General features: G+C 40.8%; 1 protein-coding gene across 2 annotated transcripts in view; it reads right to left on the bottom strand.

Annotated features, from left to right (window-relative positions):
* Positions 1-6961: 6961 nt before the first annotated feature.
* ACTN2 (actinin, alpha 2) overlaps positions 6962-11516 on the bottom strand; it is a 72699-nt gene continuing 68144 nt past the window's right edge. For both annotated transcript variants that reach the window (XM_009329158.1, XM_009329157.1), the window contains exons 19-21: positions 10742-10807; positions 9676-9834; positions 6962-8304 (exon numbers count right to left, since the gene is read on the bottom strand). In XM_009329158.1, the coding sequence (XP_009327433.1) occupies positions 8146-8304; positions 9676-9834; positions 10742-10807 (384 nt within the window). In that variant the 3' untranslated portion in view covers positions 6962-8145. The remainder of the gene's footprint in view (positions 8305-9675; positions 9835-10741; positions 10808-11516) is intronic.

An 11516-nucleotide genomic window follows, 5' to 3' on the forward strand; every position in this document is an offset into this window, starting at 1 on the left:
CAGCCCATAGTCTACTATAATTCCCTTTGATTTGTTTTTTTCTTTACATCTCTTTTTGTCTTGTCCAACTAAAAGACTTACTTTTGGGCCTTAACACTTGTAAAGCCTAAAATGTGCTGAGCAGTCTAAGATCTGCTGACAAGTCCTCAGAAGTCATTACTACATGCCATCTAGCATTTTCTGAGTACATTTCCCAACTGTTCCTTAGATTAGGAGCAGTCTTTATACACTGTACAGCCCCTCGTCAAATAGAGTCCCTATCAATGACTTGAGCTCCTGGGTACCATCAGAGGGCTGCAGGAGAAAGTAGATCTGAGAGTGCCCACGGTCTCCTTGTATATTCTGGCACATGAAAATACTCTGTGTTACCCTCCGCTTTCCTTCTCTGCTGTTTGCACTTCTACATGCGTGCAGGGCAGATGATACATTGGGAGCTGGCAAAGCTACCACGAGGGTATGAAGAGGGTACGAGCTGGGGGTTAGGTTAATCAGGCCTAACTCTCCTTTCCTGTCCCCTCTTTGCTGTGTAGAGCTAAACTCACTGCAGGCACCTGGATTTTGATGCCAGAAAGTGCTGGTGGAATAATCTGTGGTTTATATCTTTCTTTTCCATGTGGTACACAAATGTCTTTCCACATAGAGCTGGTGGCTGGAGAGGCATACTATCATTCCTGTCTATTGAAGGCTCTAATAAGTACTCCAGGAGTAGCTAAAGATATTAAATAAAAACAAAGGGAATAATACTTTATTTGTTGCCTTAGTACAAATCAAGAATAACTGCATTCTGATCAAGTAGAAATAAAGTGTCTCCCTTCAAAATCCGATTCAAGGGAGCCTTGAGATCATTAAACTAGATTTAAGTTAACGTCTCCAGTCAGGAACGCTTAAGCTCTAAAGGACAGCTGTTAGAAGTGGGAAAAGGGCAGTCGCAGAAGGAGGTTGGTGACTGCGGTGGAAGGGAAAGCAGTCTGAGAAGAGACAGCAACGCTCGCAGGAAGGGAGATGCCTCCTCAGAAAAGGCAAATGAGCGGCCACTGCTAAAGACAGCCCTGTCTGCAGAGTAGCACTTCAATTAAATGCCACCGTTGTAGAAAGGGTAATGACTCTGAGCTAGGCGTTGCCATAAAGAGCTATTCCAGAAGGACTTTGGCAGAATATTTATTCCCCTACAGCTGTTCCAGTCAATTGTCCTCTGCAAATAAGGCCAGCTGGGTTCTTGGTCTGGCTTGAAGAAACAAGGAGTCTTACAAAAAAAAAGCCCAAGCACCCAGAAAAGGGGGAGTGGCAGGGCAGTCAGCTGGGGTCAATCATAAATGAATGTTTTCGGGTTTTCTTGCTGAAATAAAATGAAAAAGCCAGCTGTTCATTTTTGATGGATGGAAGGCTTTTGCACACACATAATCAAGACATTTAATTTGGAGTGTAAGGGGCCAGTCTTTTTAAGTTTAAGCGGCTGATAGAAATGTATTGATCATTAAGGAGAAGAACGAAAAGTATTAAAAAATGTGTTGTCTTTTTTTTTTATAAAGTTTACATTTGTGTAAATGATGCTGCAAGCATCATTTCAGCTTCTTACATGTGCATATGCAACTATATTCAAATGAAAAATGGGAAAACATGAACTATAATACAATGGCTAAAGAATGTAATGATACTTGTACATTTTTATTTACATATCAAAATATTAACATTTCAGCTCCTTCTTCCACAAGTCACTTCAGATAATGGCAGTTACTATTTCTGAGTTGCGGAAGTGTTTGCTGGGCAGTACGGTTGCTTGCCAGCTTGCTGTGGCAAATCGGGCTTTGTCACCTTTGCTTAGCAAATAACGGAGCTAAAAGTTAGAACTCCCGTGGAGTGTTGTCCCTAGATGATGCACAGATAACAGCAAGACTGTTACGGAACATGCTGCACGATATTAAATTCTGTGTCTTTGGTTTAATCACAACGTCAGTAGATAGGACCTTGGGGATGTAGCGTTCGACAGCATTGTATCTGCCATACGTATTCATCATGCTCACCCAGGCATCCACCAAATGTTGCTGGGTGCCTGATTTTCATTTAAATAATCAGGTTTGCCAAGGAGTTTGTTGAAACTGTGACTGGGCTTTTTGTTTTTTTTTTATCTCCCAGGAGGTAGGATTTCCTCTCTCTTGGATTGTCTGCATTTTGCAAGCATTCTTCAGAAAGCTGGCATCATGTCCGTATGAGGATAATAGGATTATAAATTCTGGCAGGTTAAGTGTGAACAGATAATAAGGGAAACCAAAAAGACTTTGAGGAACAGTTTGCAAGAGATAAAAGAACAAACAGCAGACCTTTTTTTCAAGCATATCCAATAGCCTGCTGGAGAATTTATAGGAACAGTAGGTCCCACTGAGAGGAATACAAAAAGAGCTCTCAGAGAAGATACTGCTTTAGCAGAAAATCAGACTAAATTTTTGGCATTGGTGCGCAGTGTTCCGTAAGCGCCTGACCCACAAATCAGTGGCGGCTCAGAGACTCCTCCTGGCACACGTGGCCACATGCTGCCTCGCTTTTACACTTTCCCATTGTGCCTGCTATTGGTAACTGTCGGAGCCAGGATACAAGTCTGAACAAGATGTTTGGTACAGCCATTCTATGTTTTTCTGTGGTGTTTTTTTTTAAATTGTATTAATTTGGTGTGCCTATATTGACAGTTCAGTCCCAATCGAGGCACGACTTGCTGGCAACTTACGCAAACGTTTCTTTTCCTTCACTCTTGACAGCAGACTTGCTAAGCCTGAAACAGGACACTCTGTGCTTGTGGTCTGCCACTTGGAGCTCTTCTATACCTGAGCTTCTCATACAAGTAGGCAGTACCCAGTTGGAAGGCTCCAGCTTAGGCGAGCACAGATGATAACACTCCTTCTGAGGACAGCGCTTGAGGGCATTTTTCACTTAAACCACTAACAGGTATCTTGAAGGGAAGAAAGTTTCCACGAGTTGGGGCCAAATAAACCAGCCAGGCTTTGAAACAGAACAGCGAGGAGCAAGTAGGTGAGGGATGGAAAGGTGTTAAAATAGCCTCGAGACATTTATCCCTTCAGGACATTCATCCAACATATTTGATTTCCAAGTAATTAAAGCGATATGCTGATAATCAAATTTGTGCAAAGCAGTATTACAAGTGCTAATGAAATTTCTCAAAACCTCGCAAATTGGCAGAGGAATTTCTTTTGAAGCTTAGAATATGAAATCCTAGTCAAGCTCACATACGGAAAAGACTGGGCTTGTCATTTAACGTAGCGCTCTTACCCTATGAGGGAAATGAGTGGTATTCCTAGAACTGGCTCAAGGTTTGTTGTCGACACATAAACGTTCTTCTGTTGTGAATAATAAAGGACTTCCAGTGAAAGTGCCTGGTTGGGTCCCTAATTCCACAGTTACACAATCACTTCAAGGTAATGTAAATACAGGCTGCTGTTGGAAGGGATTAATCTACCGTTCTTAGCACCCTGGGTATGTATTCCCAGCCAGCATGGCAGCCAGACCAGGGAACTGTTCTATTTAGAAATAAATGGGATCATGGAAAAAGCGGAGATAGACTTGTCCTATGTGGTGGCAGCCCACGCCTTGGCTTAAAATTAGAAAGGAATCACAGATTTTAAAAAGAGACTAATGTAAAATAAAATCCAGTTTAGAACAGTCAGTTTTCCTATATAAAAATATTTGGTCTGAAACAAGTAGAATCTTGCCAGAACGTACTAACAGCTACCTGTAGGGCAGGCTTTACCCCGGTGAAGCAGCTCCTTGGATAAAATGCCCTCTGAACACAGCCAGAAGGTAGACTGATGCACAAGCAAATAAGCGCACAGGTTGTTAACCATAAAACCTGGGAAAGAGGGACACGGGGAATGAACAGGTGTTTCAGTTATTCTGAAACCTTGTTAATACTTACCAAGAGGGAAAAATCTCAGTGACCAGTGAGGCTGAAGCAACACTAGCAATGGTCACTCTATAATTATAATAAGTATTACGTATTTGATAGTTGAGCGTTTTTGGCATCTCGGGGGATGTTGGGATGCTTTTCTGATTCTGAAAAGAGCCTTTGGGGTGCTTTTTGTGTAATGCCCTGAAACATTCCCGCCAAGACAGCGCCACTTCCTCTAGTGCTCTGTCTCCAGAAGCAGGGAACATTTTTCAGACATAAATCCTGACCTAATACAGTAATTCCAAGACCGCTGAGCAGTTTTCCTTGATAAGAAATAAGTTAGTCAGGAATCCAAAACACAGGCATATTGTGCTAGACTTTCACTGTGCTAAACGTACAGCTCCTTTAATGTCATTTTCTAGCGTAACACAAGCGGAGAGCCAGATCTAATAATTTTTACTTTGTGCTCAAGATAGGGAAATTGTGCGCATGCTTTCTTGTCAGACTGAGCTGATCCTTCTTTGTAAGTTATTTTCATACAGATTATTCCCTGCTTTCTTTGTTTATATCAGACTTTCACTGACTTTGTTCCTCATTTCTTTTGAAGAATAACCTCAGGCTTGTTACTCTCTTAAAAGTCTAGAACTCCATGTGACACCAAGAGGCACAGTCCCACTGAAGGTGAGGACCAAGGACTTGGATTTAGCAAAATTAAGTGATGAATGTTCTTCAAAGAAGCATCACCTCTTATCTAAGTATTATTTTCTCATCTAAACATTACTGGAACTGTTTGTAGAAGCACGCCAAAAAATACTGACACGGTTACCAATGCTGGAGGCATGCTCCTAAGGGCCTGTTCTTATGCTAGCAACGATCAAACAGTTACTTCCTTACAGAATTACTCTCAACCACAAGCCATTTAAATCAAAAAAGGAAACTGCTAACCGTCCAAATGCAGCTGCTAACAGGAACTATTTTCCCCCTTCATTGAGACCGCTTGTGTCTGGGATAACCTCTACAGACACCAGGAACTACCTGAATAAAAGAGCATGGTCTCCTCCAAGGAGTGGGCAAACTGAACAACAGGATGTTCCGATGAAAATACAAGCCGCTGGGAGCGGCTCTGATCCAAGCCTTTTGTGGCCTGTAGGTAAGAAAAGAAGTGCTGGAGACTCTGTATGAAGAAAGGAGGTGTGAAAGTAGCACAGAGCTGACAACACCGTTTTCTACCTGCATCGGCACCTTTCTGAAGATGAGTGACTGACAATGATTACTACAAAATCAAGATTATCTTGGCAGGAAGTTTTTCAAAGAATTGTTGTATCCATGTAAAGTCACAGAAGACATCTGTATTACAGTCATTAAAGCAACTTGAAACCTTACTGACTTTTTTTGAATTACAATTTCTTCTATAACCTTCATTCACATGATCATCAAAATAATACTGTACCTTGACCTGTTGAACCTTGCTTTGGCCCCTGTGGTTGGTACATTCATTACCCTGGGCTCAGTTACTGTGCTTTTTTAATAGTAAAACTAGTTTGCTGCCAGAATTGCGTAGACAGAAAATGCCACTGAAGCCGTTGATGCCCACTGTGAACAGAGTGATTCTACAGAAAAATACAAATGCCACCTACTAAAAATGGAGCCTTAGAGCAAAAGGAAATCTCTCTGTTAAACCCATTGCCCTGGAACTTGACCACAGACTATTTTTAAAAACCTTGAATTTTACCCACTTCAGGGTAAAATAACACAGCTTACTTACTTAATCTAGTTACCCTAAAAATAATTGATGCTGGAGAAATAACTTTATGATACATCTTTTTTTTACGTGAAAGACATATTAAAGCAATAACTATGGTATAACATTTTTAGGCAAATACAGATGGGTAATTAATCCCCGCAGCTCTCTGCCACTGGTTCTGTTCACTCTACTTTAGGAATTAGAAACCTGATATGGGAATGAAAAAATTACTTTGCAAAAGTCTTTTCCTCTTGCTGCTGATAACGTTATCTCTCGCATGCTTTGATCAACAGAACATTTAGCTAAAGGAGGAGTTTAGAAGTCTCTTCCATACTATTAAAAATAGGAAGAATATCACAAGATAAAAATTAGCAGGTAGAGAACATGAATGACACCCAATAGAAGTATCAGAGATAAACTGTCTCTGTGCCAATTTTTAGCATAATCCTGCCTGTAGCACTGAGATTTTGCTTTTGTGCCATGTTTGGAAGCTCAATGTTTTATGCTTCCAGGTGCATTAAACTGTGACAATGAGAGATATACAGATTTATTTTTCAATAGGATTCAGCTTGCCCAGCAGCCATTTAGCTGGAAATGCCAATGCTTTAAGGCAGAGCTTCCCGACTTAGTTTGTACGGGCACTGTCATCACAAAAGGAGATGGCACGGCACCATGTCGGTATCAGGAGTGGCAGCAGCAGCTTCTGGCTGTGTGCAAGGCTGCACATGCACTGTAGGAGATGTGTTTCTCACCCTAGTATTTCTCTTAAGTCCTCTGCCGGCCTTTGTACACAAGGTGGAGGAGGAAGAGGTATTTGGTTGTTGCCTGTCTCCTCCGGGATTGTTTTGAAATTGCTCCCACCACCTGCACCTTACCTGCAGGGTGCCTGCTTTAGGATTGAATTTGAATCATTCACAGATTTCAAAGCAAAGGCCAGGGAAAGCATCATTACATACTTAACATCTGCACATGAGGAAAAAGGAGAGACACAGAAAAGTTAAGGCCAACATCGTCAAAAGCATTAGTGCCTACGTCTCATTGAAATCAATCTAAGCTAGGAGTCTAACAAGCTATGGACATCTGTGCTCAGGTGACTTAAATGGAAACTCTGTCCCACTCATTCTGAGCTCCATCTCACTTCATCAGGCCATACCTGTCCCTCCAGCACGTAGCGACTGTTGTTCCTGAAAACATGGTGTATAGAAATGCATGACATACTTTTTGAACTTTTCCTTTTAGCAGACTGAAACCTCCTTTAATGTTCAGAAATATTTTCAGTTCTTAGAGAGAACCACTAGATGATTGCCAATGACAGAGTCTCATAAGGTTTTGAAAAGCAGACTTTATTTAATAGGCACATCATTGCTTTAAAAGCACTGGGCTGCACAGCTCACTTCACCATTTGTAAATGGTTTTGTTCGATTACATTGCATTTCCTCAGTGTCGGTAGGATTCAAGTAAAAAAGTTACTGCTTTTACTTCTCTATCATTTCTCAAGATGGAAAAAACAGTACAACAACTAGCGCACAGGAGCATGATACAGACAGAACTGCCTGTGATCCAGTAGAAGTCAAGACAAACTCTAATTTGAGCACTGAACAGTTAAAGCTGCAAGACAACCACACTACATTTGCTCAGATGGGATTTTGCATTATGCAGGGTAGAGACGAATGTTGCCCACTAATATAACAAGGGCCTGGCTTTCTTATACTGAGAAACAAAGACTGTCCAACACAGACAAGAATGAGGGTTTCAAAACAAAACAGCTCACATGAAATTAGCTTCCTTATTATTTCTGATTATAAAAGTTGTACTCCCTCAGCTGTAAAAGTTAAAGGCTTAAAAGCAAAGTACTGCTTACAGAACTCTAAACCTGCAATTTAATTGGCTTTTCCCCCCTATATTACAACTCTTTGTGATAAGAGAAAACCATCTTTAAGAGACAAAAACATAGCATTCTGGATTATTTTCGTAATTAAGTAGTTTACTTGGTTGATGTATTTCTTCCCTGAAAAACTGCATTTTAGTATTTTATTAAATTCCACCAGTAGAAGCATACAAAATCAGAAATCACTAGAGGAAAATAATATTGCTCTATGAAAGAAAAAAGCATGACTTCTAACATCGTTTTATGAACATCATAAAAGAAGCGCATATGGCGTTGAAACATTTTGAAAATGGAGAAATATTTTGTGAGTTTCGATGTTCTGAGGTTTTACATTCTATTTTCTGAATGGGTATTTCCAAAGTTAATATCTTGCAGGATTTTTTATGTATTTTCTAGCATTGTATAGGACAGACAACCTAAAACCAACAATGCAGAAATCTAGTGTGCCACACACTTTAATATACACTAGTTACTTTAGTTACTAGCACTTTACACTGACGGTACCTACTGTATTTGTAAAACTCATTTTTAAATCAGCTTGTCAAAGCTTTTGAGAAGCAATCTGGGCAATAAGGTGGGTATTTTTAGTGTCTACCATGAATACGGCCGATTACAGAATCAGAGGTCGCTCTCTCCATACAGCGCTGATGAAAAAGAGGTGTAATCCAGAGCCCCAGGAACAGAACCTGGGCCGGTGTACGGAGGCATTCTCTTGATGCAGTACTGAGCCTGCTCAGGAGGCAGCTCTCGACGTAACTCATCTGCCAGGATATAAGGCTGGGAAGGGGAAAAGGGTTGACAAATTCAGTATGTATTCTTCAAAGACACAAAATATATTTATTTTCTGTAGCTGTGACTAATAAACTCGACATCCTGCCTATTTTCCCGAGGCCAAATATTTTCCTCAGTAAATTCCATCCCTAGTGATGAGTTGAAGAGGACAATCCTACCAACAAACTGATTAGGTCAAAATCCGGTCTCAGGATATGTGACTGTGTATGTTAGCGACCGAGCACTGTGCAGCCATGGGTAGACTGCTACTGATACAGCTCGTCCATGGATAGGTAGTCAGCATCTCTAAAGTGCACTACTGCCCCTTCTGCAGTGACAGGACAGACACATTTTCAGTTAGATCCTGTTAGTTTCAAGGTCCTAATACATTTGTAAAGAAAGATGCATTATTGCTCTTAATGGTTTGCATTTATGATATGAAGGATACCCTCCCTTAACAGACTTGACTTTCTTTAAAATAGCAACATAATAAACCCCATTTTTTCCTGAGACCTTAGCTTTCATTTTCCACGTGAATTCCTACTGAGAACATGTCTGGAATTCAAAATGTGGTCCACAGTAACTGAGATCACAAAATCAATACAAACAGCCAGAATGAGAAAATCAATAGAGCGAGCTTGGGCAAATAGACCTGTACTGCTGTGATCTCTCCTTTCTCCGTAACACAGGATTGGTTTCCTCACAGCACTGTTTACGGCCCTGACTACTCCAGAAGCTCTTGTGTTGCCATTATCCTCCCTTTTGTCTTCGTATACCACTCACTCGCCAGTGGATCTGGCTGTGGAGAGGAAAGTATGCCAAATTCAGGAGCTTCCTCCACGTACCCAGTAACTAGAGGAGGCCTCCTCCTCCTGCTCCTCCTAGGATAGTGGTACACCACATTGCATCGCCCTGTTGAATGAGCTGTCAGGTCACACCATGGCTCACAATGAGGTATAGTCTTGTGCAGCTGACACAGGCTGTGTTCCAGAGGGCCAAACTCCGCATTGAAACATCCAGACAACAGCATGAAAGGCAGAATGAGTTCCCCTCTAATCAAGGCTGTTGTGTGGAAATAACCTGATGTACAATATATCCATTATGCAAACTGCCTAAGTTTTGTCTAAGATGTCTAATTTTATGTTGGCTCTTTGTGATATGAGGGTATATGTATACAGACCAAGCCTTGAATTCTGCACACATTTCAGCTAAGACTCTTGGTTCCAAACAAGAAGAAAAGGCAAGTGCTTTTTCGGAAGTCTTACGAACTGAAAACAAAGCTTCGCTATTACTAAAAGGCTTGTATAAGACTTTCAGCAAAGAAGGGCTAAATAGGAGAGCTATTGAATCCTTACAGCCAGCAGCACGATGACTGACCTTATCTGAAGCCAGGATTCTGAAGGAAGCTATCACTTGCTCAGCCGTGTCTGTGTCTGCCGTTTCTCTGGTCATGAAGTCAATGAAGGACTGGAAAGTGACAGTTCCTTGCCCATTGGGGTCAACCAGAGACATGATTCGGGCAAACTCAGCTTCACCCTTTCACAGAATCCGAAACAAAAAAAATGGTCACCGTAATATCAATCACCAACAGCCCGTGTCTCTCATGAACCAGTAGAGACCAGTGGCTACAAAGTCTTCAAAGCGTCTTCCTGACTTAGGAACATAAGTGTCAGAGTCAATGAAATCTGGGATCCTAAATGCCCACCCCTCTTTTGTAAAAAGGACTTGGTGCTTTTGAAAAATGAGTTCTTTGTCCTAAATACATAGTATGTACCGTTCAATTAACTTTCTGCAGCTTCTCCTCCCTCCCACCCTCCCTCAATGCCTGTTTAACTTGTTTTAACTTATCACTTCATTTTCTACCCCATCCTAAAACTATTGTAATTTAGGTACCGCACAGGGAGTTGAAACAATAGCCCAAGAAGCAGTGTACATGCAGACCCACTGAACTAAGAAGTAAGTGAAACAATTCTGAAAATTTCATGCCAAATATAGGACAGTTCAACTAAGGCTAATCCTTTTTTCCAATAAAAAGGGTGAATTTTGGGGGAAATTTTTAGAATAAGTGAAGGAAAGCAAATGCGACCCCCAAAGCCAGTTTATGAGAATTAAACAGCGTCAAACTCATTCTTCCTCATGCAGATAAAGAAGGAGAAAGAAAAAAAAATCATTTAATAACTGGTAATTTCAACTTTTAAAGTTTCCTTAATTCAAAGAGCAATGCAGCAGACCATAGAATATGGTTTTCAAGTGTCTAGTTTTGCTTTTAACTGCCTTTTTAACCATTTGAAAATAGAGAAAAAGCAAAGAAACAAGAAACTAGTATCTCCAGTGTAAATTACATTATTAGTATTCTGTCAATTTAAATAAGCTTTAGTGTTGCTGTGGTTAATGTTATAAGCTGTAAGCAGAATCAGTTGCCATTGTTTCTTAAAATTCATACCAAATCATAACCCATTGAAATTAAGCAAGCTCTGAAATCATCGTGGTCCATCAATCCATTCTTCCTCTATTGACCAAAACAACGTAAGGAATATAGAAGGGAAGGTTTGAAGTATCCAAGGTAATTTCCAGAGAGATGATGAGTTTAGACCATTGGTATATTGGATCCAGTGTATGAACAGTGTGCATCGATACAGCCCAAGCAGGTCACCAGAATCGTCATCAGTTTTAAAGGAGGAGGAAGCAACTAACATATTGCACACAGGAAACAGACATTTTCACCACAAGAAGTAACATCAGGAAAGGTCAGGGGAGAGATAAGGGAGAAGAGGGGGGTGAATGAGACAAGAATACAGAGAACACAACCAGAGAGGACAAAGAGAAGGGCAAGGAGAAAAGTTTGTTACTAAACTAGTCAAACTCAGGAGATGCTCAAGCTGCCTCCCTGATATGAAATGTCTTTGAAAGGTTCTGCATGGGATGCTGTAGTGACTAAAAGCATAGTTAAAACCAGTCTGAAAATAGCATATCACTGACTATTTCAAATACTCCACTCCAAGCCTAAGGTAGGTACACTATGAGAGCTGTCTGCTGATATATGGGAAATAAGTACAGGGATTTTCCTTCCGTCTGCAGGCTATCAAGACCTGGACTACAGCAGAGAGATGCGCATACTGGCTTAAAGGATGAGACTTGCAAGACTTAGAAGGAGGTCAGTTGAAGACCTTGTATAAAAGGAGGTTGCTCATTTTCCAGGGAATAACATCTGTGGCATT

Source organism: Pygoscelis adeliae, unplaced genomic scaffold, assembly GCF_000699105.1.
Source record: "Pygoscelis adeliae isolate BGI_AS28 unplaced genomic scaffold, ASM69910v1 Scaffold77, whole genome shotgun sequence".
In the NCBI taxonomy this organism is placed as follows: Eukaryota; Metazoa; Chordata; class Aves; order Sphenisciformes; family Spheniscidae; genus Pygoscelis; species Pygoscelis adeliae.